Source organism: Pseudorca crassidens, chromosome 20, assembly GCF_039906515.1.
Source record: "Pseudorca crassidens isolate mPseCra1 chromosome 20, mPseCra1.hap1, whole genome shotgun sequence".
NCBI lineage: Eukaryota > Metazoa > Chordata > Mammalia > Artiodactyla > Delphinidae > Pseudorca > Pseudorca crassidens.
The window spans coordinates 31848700-31866079 of record NC_090315.1 but is presented as its reverse complement, the minus strand read 5'-3'; the positions used below and the strand labels follow the sequence as shown (position 1 = coordinate 31866079).

General features: G+C 35.6%; 1 protein-coding gene across 2 annotated transcripts in view; it reads left to right on the top strand.

The window, feature by feature from the left end:
• The window catches only part of RPGRIP1L (RPGRIP1 like), a 99382-nt gene that overhangs the window by 5663 nt on the left and 76339 nt on the right, over positions 1–17380 (top strand). For both annotated transcript variants that reach the window (XM_067719381.1, XM_067719383.1), the window contains 3 exons: positions 5984–6282; positions 9535–9637; positions 10942–11085. In XM_067719381.1, the coding sequence (XP_067575482.1) occupies positions 5984–6282; positions 9535–9637; positions 10942–11085 (546 nt within the window). The remainder of the gene's footprint in view (positions 1–5983; positions 6283–9534; positions 9638–10941; positions 11086–17380) is intronic.

The window sequence follows — 17380 nt, the reverse complement described above, 5'->3', positions numbered from 1 at the left end:
AATATTTATAGTTTAATAAGCAAATGGCCAAAACATCTGTTTTCTAAACGTCTTGATTTTAAAATGAAAGTTTTAAAAAGTAGCTACTCTAACTTGTTAGGATGCATGTTCCTTTAAGATTTGGGGTTTACTAATGAGAACATCACTATCTGGAACATATTTTACTTTGCTTGGATTAATCTAGAATCTGTATTTATTTCAAAGAATCTATTGTTTCTGAGGAAACAGGGTCACTTTTGTATGCAAAAAATTTCTGCAGGGATTATTTCTTAAGAGTAGATAGCTTTCATTCTTTCTTGTTCAGGAACAGTGACTGTCTTCCGCATGTGTGGCATTAAAAGTTCATTCTCATTTGTGAGCATGAACAGATCTGTATTCACATTCATGTTCTAGGTTCAATGGAAAGGTGAGACAACGATTGAACAAAGAAGATAGGGGGTTTTTCTTCCGCTTGGAACTTAGCCTCTAAAGGAGTGACTCTAGTCAGTTTCTATTCTGTGGACTTTGTTTTAATGACCCACTGACCTGCTTTGTGCAGAGCTTTTACTTTGAGTTGGTTTTTGAGTCGTGATGATGGCTTTTCAAGACTCACTTGCCTGTTTCTTTTTCTGACCACTAACACAGCCGTCACCCTGTCTGAATGAGGCATTTAGTCTGTGACCGCTGAACAGTTTTTTTCCTTTGTAAACCTAATTGGTCAGTAAAAGAATTAAATTCACAGTCTTGACCTCATTAGTAATTTGTCCTAGCCAGAAAATAGAAAACAACTTAATAATGAGCTATGTAGTTTAATGGCAAAAGGACTGGGCTAGGAGTCAAGTGATGTGCATGTGTTCTTTGTCTCTCTGCCACTCGCCTATGGTATGTTCAAGCCATTTAACCTCCAGGAATTTTATTTTACTCAGCCCTGAGGGTAGTGATCCAATGACCACTATGACCCAAAGCTCTAATTTCCTTCTCAGTTTCACACCACTGACATTACCTAGATACATGGATAAACTACCTTTAAATTTATCCTTAAGATATACTTAGAATCACTTACTTTAGTATGAATGTAGGTTTGCTAAACCACCTTTCTAAAGAAGTACTCAAACTTTACCCGATCACTTATTTCATTAATATAATCAAATGAAAATTATTGCTATTACTGGACAAAAAGATGCAATCTTACCTTTCTAGGCAAAGTTTACTTGCATATCTTTGAAGGAATTTTAAGCCTCTCTATGGATGTGCTCTTCTTGCCTTAAAAATTGGAGTGGTTTGTTTTTCTCTAGATGATGACTGCTTTTTCATATTAATTCTTATTTTTTTGCTTCAAACTTTTTTTTTAACATCTTTATTGAAGTATAATTGCTTTACAATGGTGTGTTAGTTTCTGCTGTATAAAAAAGTGAATCAGCTATACATATACGTATATCCCCATATCTCCTCTCTCTTGCGTCTCCCTCCCACCCTCCCTATCCCACCCCTCTAGGTGGTCACAAAGCACCGAGCTGATCTCCCTGTGCTATGCGGCTGCTTCCCACTAGCTATCTATTTTACATTTGGTAGTGTATATATGTCCATGCCACTCTCTCACTTCATCCCACCATACCCTTCCCCCTCCCCATGTTCTCAAGTCCATTCTCTACCTCTGCGTCTTTATTCCTGTTCTGCCCTTAGGTACTTCAAAACCATTTTTTGTTTTTAGATTCCATATATATGTGTTAGCATATGGCATTTGTTTTTCCCTTTCTGTCTTACTTCACTCTGTAGGACAGACTCTAGGTGCATCCACCGCACTACAAACAACTCAATTTCATTTCTTTTTATGGCTGAGTAATATTCCATTGTATATATGTGCCACATCTTCTTTATCCATTCATCTGTCAGTGGACACTTAGGTTGCTTCCATGTCCTGGCTATTGTAAGTACAGCTGCAATGAACATTCTGGTACATGACTCTTTTTGAATTATGGTTTTCTCAGGGTATATGCCCATAGTGGGATTGCTGGATCGTATGGTAGTTCTATTTTTCGTTTTTTAAGGAACCTCCATGCTGTTCTCCATAGTGGCTGTATCAATTTACATTCCCACCAACAGTGCAAGAGGGTTCCTTTTTCTCCACACCCTCTCCAGCATTTATTGTTTGTAGATTTTTTGATGATGGCCATTCTGACTGGTGTGAGGTGATACCTCATTGTGGTTTTGATTTGCATTTCTCTAACGATTATTGATGTTGAGCATCCTTTCATGTGTTTCTTGGCAATCTGTATATCTTCTTTGGAGAAACGTCTGTTTAGCTCTTCTGCCCATTTTTGGATTGGGCTGTTTGTTTTTTTGATGTTGAGCTGCATGAGCTGCTTATAAATTTTGGAGATTAATCCTTTGTCAGTTGCTTCATTTGCAAATATTTTCTCCCATTCTGAGGATTGTCTTTTCATCTTTTTTATGTTTTCCTTTGCTGTGCAAAAGTTTTTAAGTTTCATTAGATCCCATTCATTTATTTTTGTTTTTATTTCCATTTCTCTAGGAGATGGGTCAAAAAGGATCTTGCTGTGATTTATGTCATAGAGTGTCCTTCCTATGTTTTCCTCTAAGAGTTTTATAGTATCTGGCCTTACATTTAGGTCTTAATCCATTTTGAGTTTATTTTTGTGTATGGTGTTAGGGAGTGTTGTAATTTCATTCTTTTACATGTAGCTGTCCAGTTTTCCCAGCACCATTTATAGAAGAGGCTGTCTTTTCTCCATTGTATATTCTTGCCTCCTTCATCAAAGATAAGGTGACCATATGTGCGTGGGTTTATCTCTGGGCTTTCTCTCCTGTTCCATTGATCTATCTTTCTGTTTTTGTGCCAGTACCATACTGTCTTGATTACTGTAGCTTTGTAGTATAGTCTGAAGTCAGGGAGCCTGATTCCTCCAGCTCCATTTTTCTTTCTCAAGATTGCTTTGGCTATTCGGGGTCTCTTGTGTTTCCATGCAAATTGTGAAGTTTTTTGTTCTAGTTCTGTGAAGAATGCCATTGGTAATTTGATAGGGATTGCATTGAATCTGTATATTGCTTTGGGTAGTAGAGTCATTTTCACAATGTTGATTCTTCCAATCCAAGGACATGGTATATCTCTCCATCTGTTTGTATCATCTTTAATTTCTTTTGTCAGTGTCTTATAGTTTTCTGCATACAGGTCTTTTGTCTCCTTAGGTAGGTTTATTCCTAGATATTTTATTCTTTTTGTTGCAACGGTAATGGTAGTGTCTCCTTAATTTCTCTTTCAGATTTTTCATCATTAGTGTATAGGAATACAAGAGATTTCTGTGCGTTAATTTTGTATACTGCTACTTTACCAGATTCATTGATTAGCTCTAGTAGTTTTCTAGTGGCATCTTTAGGATTCTCTATGTATAGTATCATGTCATCTGCAAACAGTGACAGTTTAATTCTTCTTTTCCAATTTGGATTCCTTTTATTTCTTTTTCTTCTCTGATCACTGTGGCTAAAACTTCCAAAACTTCTTGAATAATAGTGGTGAGAGTGGACAACCTTATCTTGTTCCTGGTCTTAGAGGAAATGCTTTCAGTTTTTCACCATTGAGGATGATGTTGGTAGTGGGTTTGTCATATATGGCCTTTATTATGTTGAGGTAAGTTCCCTCTATGCCTGCCTTCTGGAGGATTTTTATCATAAATGGGTGTTGGGTTTTGTCAAAAGCTTTTTCTGCATCTATTGAGATAATCATATGGTTTTTATCCTTCAATTTGCTAATATGGTGTATCACATTGATTGATTTGCGTATATTGAAGACTCCTTGCATTCCTGGGATAAACCCCACTTGATCATGGTGTATGATCCTTTTAATGTGCTGTTGGATTCTGTTTGCTAGTATTTTGTTGAGGATTTTTGCATCTGTGTTCATCAGTGATATTGGTCTATAGTTTTCTTTCTTTGTGACATCTTTGTCTGGTTTTGGTATCAGGGTGGAGCTGGCCTTGTAGAATGAGTTTGGGAGTGTTCCTCCCTCTGCTATATTTTGGAAGAGTTGAGGATAGGTGTTAGCTCTTCTCTAAATGTTTGATAGAATTTGCCTATGAAGCTATCTCGTCCTGGGCTTTTGTTTGTTGGAAGATTTTTAATCACAGTCTCAATTTCAGTGCTTGTGATTTGTCTGTTTATATTCTCTATTTCTTCCTGCTTCAGTCTCAGAAGGTTGTGCTTTTCTGAGAATTTGTCCATTTCTTCCAGGTTGTCCATTTTATTGGCATATAATTACTTGTAGTAATCTCTCATGATGCTTTGTATTTCTGCAGTGTCAGTTGTTACTTCTCCTTTTTCATTTCTAATTCTATTGATTTGAGTCTTCTCCCTTTTTTTCTCGATGAGTCTGGCTAATGGTTTATCAATTTTGTTTATCTTCTCAAAGAACCAGCTTTTAGTTTTATTGATCTTTGCTTAAATCTATGTCTTTCTTTTGAATGTAATCTCTATCCGTGTGAAAGTCTTTGTGTAAAAGAAGATTCAGATATTTAGGTTGACATCTCATTTAAATGGCTCCCATCTTTCTATGGATAAGCCGTTTGGTGGGGCTCAGAGTCCTAAAGGGCTAGGTAGAGTGTGTGGCTCTGTTGGGCTACGATACCTGCCCAGATTCCTCAATGATATATCCTTCTCTGGATTAGGTGGAAAAGGAACTAATCCATTGATTACTTTACTAGGGTGTTTGTGGTACTCTTGGATCTTGGTTTTTATTATCCTATATCCTTTATAAAGCATGTTTAATGGATGTGCCTCAAGGGAAAAAGAAAACAATCTTAACTGATTATGTTATGCATAGCTTTCCCCTGATGCTGCATGCTGTAGGCCGAGTAGCCAGAAGTGTAGATAGACATGTATTACTACTGCTTTTACTGAGGACTCTGCTTAGGGCAAAAAAAGGTTGTTCTGTGACATCCCAAAGCTATTAAGGGTTTTTTTTATTTCACTTTTGTTCTCCTAAGTAAAAGCTTCTGTCCATAACCATGCTAAAATAAAGCAAACCCCCGTTTAAAGAAAAATGAAGTGTGTTTTTATTTTCAATCTCCTGTCTGGGTCTTTATAAAAATAGATTCACTATAAACTAGAATCAGCTATTGAAGATGTGCGACCAATTTTGTAAAGTCTTGAACTTGTGTCTCTCATCAAAGCCACCTTTTCTTTCTTGTACTGCCAAGATTTTTCCATTCACTGTCAAGCATGTTTTCCGTACGTGTATATTACATCACCCCCATGTGCCCTTTCTGTCTTTTGTTCTGTCTAACCAGTTTTTATCAAAACTTAAAAGAATCAAAGGTATAAACTCCTGAGATGTCAAAAGCACAATGTATGTCTAAATTTAAAAGTACCATTGAAATAATACTTTCTGTACCTAATTAAGTTCTACCATTAAACAGGCATGTTTCTTGAGCACTAAGCAACATTTAATGGTGCATTTGGGTTTCTTTTGAATTTTTCATTGGGCTTTTAATATGTATGTATCTATGCATTTTAACATTTTTATATTTGTAATATGTCTTAATCCTAGAGAAACTGAAAACAATACATCACCTAAATGCTGCATAGTCTTAATACAATTTTGAAAAGTTTTAACTTACTGTGGCTTGCAGATATAACCCACCATATCCACAATCTGTAGCTACATTTAAGTGCATACAGCATTCCTACATAAGGTCATGCGTTAAAAATTGCATTTGAGGAACATATGGAGTAAATATGTGTCCTCTCTTTACTAACCTTAAATGATAAGCCTTAGGAAACTGTTATTTGTCAGTGCTATAAAGCAGATTGTTGCCCAGTGGTTTCAATTATCATCAAAGGATTCTTCACAGGCAGTAATAGTTACATCAAAACCTGAAATTTATTATTCAGGTTCTGCACTGAAGTCTTCACAGTGATTATGTTCCTTTCAACAGAATGCATTTTATGCTGACTTCTCACATTCCTTTTCATCTTTTTATTATTTCCCTAGAATGGCCACCAAGTTAATACGGCTAGTTAATGACAAGAAAAGATATGAATGGGTTGGTGGCGGCCCCAAGCGGCTGGGAAGAGATGTGGAAATGGAAGAAATGATTGAGCGGCTGCAAGAGAAAGTTCATGAGCTTGAAAGACAAAATGAAGTCCTCAAAAACAGACTAATTTCAACCAAACAGCAACTTCAGATCCAGGGTCACAGGCAAACTCCATACAGTTATGTGCAATCTCGTGTTAACACTGGGCGTAGAAAAGCGAATGAAAATGCAGGCTTACAGGAATGCCCCAGGAAAGGTAAAATAAAGTTTACATTAAATCCTAAATTTAAGTTAATAACTTGTTTTACACACACATACATACATACACACAGAGTTTTATTTCTGTACTATTCATGTTTTTGAGTGTCTTTAGAAATAGAGAAATCATTTTTTGACTTTTTGATAAAATCACATTAACATGAAGATCATTTTATATAAGAATCACTAGATCATGCTCAAATTTGTCTAATAAAACATTTACATTTGTCTAGTAAAACTATTCCTCCTAACTAATAAAAGAAGCATGTATGAAACTACATCAATTACGGGTTTAGTTTAGTTTGAGTTGGTTTTTTATATTATGGATGGAAATCACATTGACTCAGGCAAATAGAGAAACCATTAATTTGCTCATATGGTCACACTGTTGTTCTGAAGGATCACACTTAGGTTCTTCATCCAAAGGCCTTCTATAAATTTTACAGAATTGTTTATATCTTCCTCATGGTGTGGAGGCAGCTTGACAGTGGAGTGTGCACATAACTAGGGGTTTAAAAAGTTGGGTTCTTGCTCCTCTGCTTATTGTCTGGTGACCTTGGACAAGTCTTCTAATCATTCTGAAGTTGAGTTTTCTTTACACCTAAAATAAAAGGATTTAAGCAAGCGACCATAAAGGTCTCTTCCATCTTCAAAAAATGATCATTGGTCAATCACTCTTCTCATCTTAAAAATGAATCACCTAAAACCTACCCAGCTTACAGAGCAATTCAATTGAATATAGAAGACTCAATACTGTAGACAGAACCTGAGTATTTCTGAGTATTCCATTCCCTCCACCCACAGACAAACTTTATTTATAATGAAGCAAAAAGTCAATAAATATTTTAAGGAATACTTTTTTCATTTCAACTACTAGGGAAGGAAATCGAATTTTAGTTCTAGTTCATCTTTGTTTGGAACATGCTCCACTTAAAGACCAAACATTTTTAGGGAAATAAAAAAATCATGTAAAACTTTCAATTCATTGAGGGAACAAAAAACACCATCTGAACAGAAAAAGAGAAAAATTTGTTCTATTTTTCTCTCCAAGCCAAAATGTTAACACTATATATTCCCTAGACAGAGTTCCTTTGAAGTCAGTAAGGCCTCCATAGTAGGCAGGAGGCAGCTCCAGGATAAAAGAGCTTGGCTACTCCTAGCTATGTGAGATTAGCAGTAGACTTTGAATATAACCAAAGTAATCATAATGAATTATAAATCAAAAATATATTCTGCTGCTAATTAACTTTTTATGTGGAAGAGAGCACTTGACTTCCCAGAGCCTCATTTTCCACATCTGTAAAATGGAATGATAACACCAGGTTAGAAGAAAGGTCAGGAGATGGGAGGTCCACAACAATATATTTTACCTTTAAATAGTCATTTATCTTCTCTGAACCTTAGTTTTGTCATCTGTGACTACAGTTGGGCAAGATGATCCCTGTGGTCTGCAAGGTCTTTTATGCTAAATAAAAACGATGCCCAAATATTAGATTAACATGGCAAGCTAATCTAGTACTATGAATTGTTGTTTAAATAGAAGAGTTTGATGGAAGTTTCTCCTTGTAGAAGAGCCACAGAATAGAAGGGCCTTTAAAATGTTACTTACATAGATTAATTTCTCCTTGTATTTACACTGTTAGTAATTCAGAACTTTTTCACTGTTTGGTACAGAATCTAGGACATAGAAGTTGCACAAAGGATTAAATAGTAATGAATGCTTTCCTAACTTCTTTCTGTGTAAACCTGAGGCATCATTATCAAGATCGCTACCTTAGTAGCCTTAATAGACTCTTCAAGACCGCCTTTGCGGCTGGGACTTAGACCAGAGTTGTCAGAAATACCACAGCCTGAGGGGCTGGGCAAGAACCCTGACCCTCTTGGGCCACAAGCAGTCTTACCCCCCAAAGCTGCTGTACAAATATTATCGTTTCCTATTTGTACCTTGTCAGGATAAAGGATAGAAAGTACTGGCTTAAGGTGTGATCAGTGTAGTGTAAAAACAATTCTTATTGTGAAGAACCAGTAGAAAGATTATAAAGTGTATACGTTTTAAATATAGCCATTGGAAAATCACCATGAGACTGTAAGTTTTAAGATATGTTTTGAGTATAAGTGGGGTTTTTTTTTAAGTTCTAGTAGTAATGTTTAGTTTTTCCTTGATTTATGTAGGAAAAGCTTAAGAATTAGTATTACTGCCAAAATAATATAATTGGCAAATTTTAACACAGTAAACTATTGTAATGTTTTAGGCAGGGCCTGTTCCATTCTTTACTCTGGATTACAGCAATAAATGTTGAAAGTTTTGGAAATAGGAAATGATAGTTCCATTTTTCCTAATTAAAATTCTCATTTTTAAAAAGTAAACTTTTATAAGGAGAATGAGTTTTTTCTGTACCTTTATGTCTGGAACTATTCTCCATTTTAAAAATCTAAATTATTTGTCATACTTCATTTACCTAAAACTAATAGCCTAATTATTCTATAAGTATAAAGTAACTCCTATAATTAAAAGAATGTCTCCTTTTTAACAATGGGGCCAGGCTTGTAAAAATTATTGTAATTTACAATATTTACAAAATTATTGTAAATTACAAAAATTGTAATTATTTTTATAAGAAAAATTATATTTAAGTGCAGCAGCAAAATGTTTCATTTAAAGGAATCCTATTGATGATCTCGTCTCAAATTACGTTTGTTTAAATATGGATTTTCTTATTGAGGTAGAATAAATGAAAGTACAGGAAACATTTTGACTTAACGCTCACAGTATCTGTGAATCACACAAATGAAGGTAAGGTTCAAAATGTAAGGTCAAGGGGTATGAATGAGTAATTTAAAAATCAAGAAACTTTATCAAAAATACTCAAAAAAAATCACGGTTTTGAAAACTTTTTCCTTCATACCTCAGTTTATATTGTAAAGACCTGTTAAAATTTTGGTTCTTTCAGCATTTACTTTGGAAGTTCTAAATCTAAGTTGAATAAAACTATTTCTGGGTAATTTGGTTTCCATAGTAGAATTTGTTAAATGAGCAATACTTGTTGCTGTGTTTTATTTAATGCCAACTGGTGGCTGAGATCTAACAGTTCCTTTGGCAATGTATGTCTGATTCTCTGTACTATGGAGCACATATCTCTCAGTACTTAAGAGACTTTATTGTATTGCATATTTCCTTACGATAGCAAGTCAAGGGTCCTTCTTTTCTAAATAACTTCACTAATTAATAATCTTATTAATTTATTTTTAGGTATTAAATTCCAAGATACAGATGTAGCAGAAACTCTGCAACCCATGCCTACAAAACATGGCAACATTTTACTCGAAGAAGCCAGAGGAGAAATAAGAAATTTGTATGTATTCTTTTTGTGATCATTTTAGAACACTGTATATTGATCATGTCTTTTTTGATCCCTCCCTTGCCCTTATTTTAAACAAAATTGGTTTGTGTACAAATAATTTGCTCCATTAAAATACAGCTAGATCTGTGAGGTAAGAACAGATATTATATAACATCTTTCCAGTACAATGAGGTAAATGAAAAACTTAACCAGTTGCTTCAGTGGAAGCATTTAGAGAAGAGTCCTCTTTATTATAATTTCCCCCTCAATGGAATGGCATAAAGCCCAGTCATTTAGAATAGTATAAGCTTCAGAGGCAACATTTTCATTCTCAGAAGAATTACAGGTAGTTTTTTTGGTTTTTCAGAGTTTTTTAGATCATGAATTAATTAGCCTTTCTGTGGTTTAAAAAAAGAAAAAAGAATTGGAGGGAGTGGCTTAAAAGTTTGGAGCTATCAAATACATATGGATTTCAGATTTTGTTTCATGCTGATTCTATGGTACCGCATTCTTCATCATACTGTGGTTTCAAAAAAGTTACTTCTGCCACGTTTAGCTTACTTTTCCAGTTAATCAAAGCCTCATGGTGATCTCAGTGTCTGTAAGTCACACAAATGAAGATAAGGCCTTCACCTGGATCATCAAAAAGTAACAATTCTGAATGAGGAGAGAAAGCAGGAGACAAAGAGTATCATACTTTAGATAGCTGCTTAAGAATAATATTGGCTTAAACTTTTACTTTTGAATATTTTAAATACCAGTTACAGTAATGATTGCCTGTGAAAGAATAAAACTAAAAGACTAGACCTAACCTTGTTTCCTGCTAGTCAGTGGAAAAGCAGGGGTTCAGACCAGTCCTGAGGCTTGATACACTGGGATGCTGCCAGACATGGTAGAGATAAAATATAAAGCAGAGACCACTAAGTTATGTTTTGCAAACTTCTTGCCTTCTCTCTATGAAGTGTTAATTTGGGTGGTGTAGGCAGGTGTGCATATGAAAGAACAAAGGCACATAAATTATCTGAAGAAGACCAGATCACAGAGTACTTAGTAGGTAAATACTGCATTGAATTGAACCACAGTCCAGTCCGTTGCCTAGGACATTATCTTATATAAAGCAATACCTTGAATTCTTCCATATGTACTTCCAAATCATCACATTTAATCTGCTACTATTTCACTATGTGCCGGGGCATTTAAGCTAAAATTTTTAACTTTTGCTTGCCCTTTACTATGAAGCACTTTCTTTGTACTGCTCTTATATACTGCAGATTTTCCCTCAAGCTGCAAATTCTTGTAAAGATTCTTTATTTCAGAGAAAATGTTATTCAGTCACAGAGAGGCCAGATAGAAGAGTTAGAGCACTTGGCTGAGATCCTGAAAACTCAGTTGAGGAGAAAAGAAAATGAAATTGAGTTATCTCTTCTTCAGCTTCGAGAACAGCAGGCTACAGATCAAAGGTATGTTAAAACAGAAATATCACTTTGATAAGGTCAAAATTAGTTTAAAATACTTTATCATGTGCCATAGAAGGATAAGCCTAGTCTATTTAAAAATCATGTTTTTACTTAACATTCTTCATATAAGCCAGCTCTAGACCTACTAACTGCTATCAACAACTCAAGTCTAAGGGCATTTTTCCCTAACCTACTCTGCCTCATCTTGTTTCCTCTGCTCATTTACCAAGCGGGTAGGAAGTTCTGATACCATTTGATTGTACCTACCAAAAAAATATGTGTGACAAGGACTCAGCTGTTGGCATACCTTGTGAATAAGCCCAACTTTATTTGTTTTTCCCAACCTTAAAAGGTAGTAAATTCCATAATACAGTACCCATTTTTTTCATCCCATAAAGATGTTACCTCTCCTAATATTCAAAGTTTGCATCGAATTCTGCTGATTGTCATGGGTGACAGTGGGGCGCTTCAGTAGTCTCCTTGCTGCCTCTTCATTTTTGATGTTTGATAATATATAGTATTTTCTTTTCCGTCCTCCTTTGTCATTTGTTGGTTCCTAATACCTCTTCTCTCATTTTGTGCTTCCAACAAGATTTTATCTTTTTACCATATTCTTCCTTGAATTATTTTCTTCCTTTATGGCCCTTTTCTTTTTGTTTGGAACAAGCATACTCAAAGGTACAGAGAGTAGTATACTGAAATCTCATGTACTCATCTCTCAACTTTAACAATTATCAACATGCTAACCAATCTTGTTTCATCTATCCCTTCACCTTCATTTTCTTTAATTAATTAGCCCCTGCCAAATATCATGTCATCACACCTGTAAATACTTCAGTATATATTGCTGTCTGATAAGGAATTTTTTTAATGTAATCACCGTGTCATTATCACACCTAACAAAATTAACAGCAGTTCCTTCATACCATCTAATAACTAGTTTATATTCAAACTTCTGTAACGATGACTTCCTGCTGTTTGAATTGGAATCCAAATGAGCTCTACACATTGCATATGATTGTTATATCTTTTGTCTCTTTTATTTCTCTCTTAATATTTTTTTTTTTTTTTTTTTTTTGCATTACGCGGGCCTCTCACTGCTGTGGCCTGTCCCGTTGTGGAGCACAGGCTCTGGACGCGCAGGCTCAGCGGCCATGGCTCACGGGCCTAGCCGCTCCGTGGCATGTGGGATCTTCCCAGACCGGGGCACGAAGCCGTGTCCCCTGCATCGGCAGGCGGACTCTCAACCACTGCGCCACCAGGGAAGCCCTCTCTTAATATATTTTTAAACCAGACCTAGATCCTCTATTTGTTTTTCCCTTACCAAGTGATATATCATACTTATGTGAGTAGGTTCTTATTTAGAAAAACCAAGTATGATTTTCCACTTTTTCATTTCAGAATCAGAGTTTACTTCTTCTTTCACAAACAAACCTTACATAGTTATATTTGAAAAAGCTAAGATGCATAATAGAAGACTTGTTTTAAAAAAATAAAGTGGGCCAAAAATATATGAAAAGCTTTTTATTTCAAAGATTTAAAAGGTTAATATTATCTCTACTAATTTGTGTTCCTAAAAAGTTATGTGTAAAATTAAATTTTGTAATGAAATTCTATATGTTTAGTGACATTAATATACCCTTCTAAGTGCAGGGCAAAAGAAAAATGAATATTTTTGAGAATTATATTTGTAATAGGGAATGTAATTTGAACCCTGGCTTTGAACCAGAGTTTTAAATACCTGGGAGTTATCCACGTTCCCCCTAAGAATAGACCTAGCCTTCTTGGAAAACCAGTAAATGGTTCCTTGTGAGGAACAGTGCTGAAGACCCCAAAACTGAATATGGTGATCTTAATAAATTGCCAACAGCCATATTTAAAATATTATCTGAATATAAAAATTCTGCATTAGGCCAAGCCCAAGCTTGGAGCCCATTCCTCAACAGCTGAGTACAAGGTTATCAGACTACTTTCTCTGTTATATTTCTTAAATTCCCAAAGAGTAAGATCGACCCTGTGTTGGCTGTTCCTTCTTCCAAAGGAATATGATCATCTAAGAACTAGAGTGTTGTGTTAATTGAAAGGGAAATCCAAAAGTCCTTCAGTCCTAGGGCTAGAACAGCCGAAGAACTAGAGTCATAGATGGGTCTGCATATTTTCTAGTATAAGGTATTTTCAGCAGAAGACATCAGCATATACACGTAGAAGAGTTTACCTTAAAAACTAAACTAAGGCTAACCTTAGGGGATTATGTTATTCACTCCACCATAGCAGTCTATTTTTTGTCACATCAAGAATTAGAAGCAGAGACAAAATAAGTATTATTAAAGAAGCTTTTGTTGCAGAGGCCAGATAATGAAAGCAATTTGTACCCTACCTTACAGTTTTATAAAATTGAAAATTATTGGTTATTTGCTTAGAAAGAAGGGTACCTATGGTGAATAACATTGTTTCTTGAAATACAGTTGTTGAAAACTGAAGAAATGACTTCAAATAAGGGTCTTCAAGTCTTTTTTTTTTCTTATATGTTTACACATAGCTCAAAATTTTATGTGTAACAGAAATTTTTTTGAGACTAATGGAAAACTGTTGAAAAATGTTGGGGAGAATATAAAACTTGGTATAATTTACTGTAGAGAAAAATCACAAAATGGAAAACATATTTAAACTTCTCTTTCATGGATACATTATTTCAGATTTGAAATTCTAGAAGTCTGATCTGAATGTTGGACTCCTTGTTCTCAAACATGAACCTAACGTAGTTGTAATCTTCAGAGTGCGGTGCTTGATATTTATGGCAAAGAGCCTTTTCATAGAATATTACAGAAACTCTTCGTAGTATGTGTTTAATAGACCAGTTTGGTTTGGCATCAGCTTGACATAAACTTTTGGTTATCCAAAGCCCTTAATTGCTTTGAAGTAAAAGCCCAGTGCTGCTCTTTTTTATTAAAATCATGTCTTTTCCTGTTATTGTGGTCTATTTTGGAAGACTGAGTTGTGATTTTTGCATATGTTCTACATAATGCCTCATTAGCAAAAAATCTTGTATCATTTACAAGTAGCCTGAATGTCTGTGTTGTTTTGAACAAAAATCCATATTAAAATTTAAACAATATAAAAATGCACATTTTCTGCTTATGAAAAAGGCCATCTTAAATTAACTGCAAAGCAGTAACCAGTGAACACATGTACATGAACATTAAAATCAGGATGATTTTACCTTTTACTGACTTTTTCAACTCCAAAAATATTTATACTCTTACCAAATGTGTAACTAGTTTGTACTAAGTGTTTTTTTAAGTAAATGTTAGGGTGTTTACCTTCTTAATTAGAAATCATGTAAATGCCGTAATGTCCCAGTGGAGGAAATTTAACCCGTAAATATTTCAGGCACTGACTTGCCCCCTTCCCTTTGGTTGACAGCACACTGTCAAGTCATAAAACACAGAGGCCTTTTGCAGCCGCACAGTATACAAAGCAGCTTGGCTTTAGGGGCTCCATCTTTCCAGCTGTGCACAGACGCGGATTACTTCCTGGCACTCAAAATTCTTCCCCAGCTTTTCATTTTGAAAAATGGCAAACCTACAGCAAAGTTGTAAGAATAGTAGTGTGAACACACATACCTTTCACCCCTTGGCATGTTTGTGAATGACACAGCCTGTTCTGCATTCTGCCCACTCAGGCACAGGCCCATTCCCCTCCCTCCCCCTCTCTCCCTCTCTCTCTCTCTCAGAGCTAGGTGCATATATCATGTCACCCTCTCTACATTTCTAAGCACCTTTTAGGAACAAGGACATCTTCCTACATAACCACAGTACAGCTATCACACATTCAGGACATTTCACAATGAATGCAACAGTAGTATCATCTAAATACACAGTCCATATTAAAATTTCCCAATTGTCCCAATAATGGCCTTTATAGCTGTTTTTTTAATTGCTATTTTTGTTTTGTTTTTCTTTTATTAATTAATTTATTTATTTTCGGCTATATTGGGTCTTCATTGCTGCACACAGGCTCTCTCTAGCTGCGACAAGCGGGGGCCACTCCTCTCTGTGGTGTGCGGGCCTCTCATCGCGGTGGCCTCTCCCGTTGTGAAGCATGGTCACCAGGTGCGCGGGCTTCAGTAGTTGTGACACACGGGCCTAGTTGCTCCGCCGCACGTGCTCGAACCTGTGTCCCCTGCACTGGCAGGCAGATTCCCAACCACTGCACCACCAGGAAAGCCCTGTTTTGTTTTTCTTTGTTTTAATCCCATATCCAATCAAGTGTCATGTATTGTATTTAATTGTCATGACTTTTAGGTTTCCCTTATTCTAGAGTGGTTCTCCAGTCTTTTCCAGCCCATTGATGATAGTTGTTTGCAGAATGCCCCTCAATTTGGATTTGTCTGATTGCCCAGCCCCCTAATTTAGAGGGCACATCCGGCTCTTGGATAGAAGGGTAACTGGGGCGAGGGATAACCATGCAGACATTACTATTATACAGGGAGGTAATCTGTCATTTTTTAAAAATATATCCAACAAGTTCCTACTGTTGTTTTGAATACCTTAAAATTTGCCTAATGAAAAGTTATCACACTCAAATACTATGTCTTTTATCCCCAAGTTTTTTATTATTAATGTTATCTAAGTTTTTTTGTGATAGCTGCTTGGCATGTTTCCCAAGCACTTTATTTAAACCACAGAAATTATCAAAATTAATAGTAACTAGTGTGTTAGTGTGTATGTGAGAGTGGAGAGAAAGCTAAAACTTAGGAACATCTCAGAGAAAGGAAGCAACTTACAAGAGTAGGAAGAATTTCTCTCTTTAGACCTGGATCTCTCCCATAAGAACTCTGGCCAGATTCTTTACTTCTCTAAGCCTCATTTAGCTACCTTAACTGTGAAATGAAGAGGTTGAAATGAGTAAGTGGTTCCTACCTTTTAAAACCAGATGCTTTTATCCCCAGAGACCTTGGTATTCTGAAAGATTTTGCCTCCTAAGTAAGCAGTGTGTATTAATTTAATAAATTTGGTTTTTTTTCATCCAAGACCTGTATCATGCTAATCATTGCTTCTGATAATTGTGAAATAGCCTGTATTATTGCACCGATTTGCTATAATTCTATCCAAAAGTAAAAACAATATAAAACCTTTAGTTCGCTTTTACAGCTTAATTGCCAGTGAGTCTACATTTCTCATTGGGCTTTTTGATATTTTTAATATAATTCTCAAATTCCCATTACTAGTCAGAATCCATTAAACTTGATCTTCAAAATGGCCCCTTAAGAAGATGAGCCAGGATTTGGGTTCTTCCTGTCCCCAGCCAGTCCTTGGGAATGCTCCTTCCATTTTCAGAAGAGTTTATGTACATGTAGAGAGATTGTGTACATGTAGAAAGCTCTACATAACTGTCCCCCTCCATTCCTTGCACGTGTTTAAGAATAAGAAAATATTGAGTTCTGATTTACATTTTGACCCAACACCACAAGAAAGATACAATCCAGAGGCAAATAAACATACACATACAAACGTTTTCCTTTATGCAATATTAAATCAGGGAGCATTATTTTCATCTGTGAACTAAAGCAGCAGTTTTGAGCAAAGTCATTACCTTTCAAATAGACTTTACTTGGCTATTGTAGTGAAGCTTATTCCATTTAATTCACTAGCAACCTCATATAATTCTATTCATAAGTGATACCTTATTGTTATCTGTGTATCCCTAATAAGAGCTATGAATGACCTACACTTCTCTCAACGATATACTTAGAGAGTCTGCCACTGTTCCCCAAAAAAAAAAAAGCGTAGAGTTTTTTTTAATCCTAAGATTGTTTTCAACCTTATCCCCCAAAGTTAGTTACCCTAAAACTGTTACTCAAAAAGAACCTCTTCGTTCTACCTCATAAATATCTTACCTAACAACTTTTGTATTCTAAAACCTTCCCTTCTAAATGGTGTTAAAGTACTACATTACAACATTTTTTGCCTCAAAAAAATCAAGAAGCTTTTTTTAGCATTCATAATCCTTGCTGCAGCAAAGAATGAAATGTTGATGGGGGTTGCGGCAGGGAGGAATTGTGTGCCTGGGAAATGAAGTATTAGAAACTTTCACTGGAGCAAAGATTTTGGCTTCTTAAGCTTTCATATTAGACTATACATTACATAGCACCACTGAAAGTTTTTCCTTCTTCAGTATATCTGAGGTTTTAAGTTTCTGGATTTATTATGGCACCCAGTAGCAAAGCTGGAGTCAAGTGTTTTCAAGGCTTCCATTAGAAATTCCTCTTTCAGAGTTTATTGCTTGACTGTTTCAA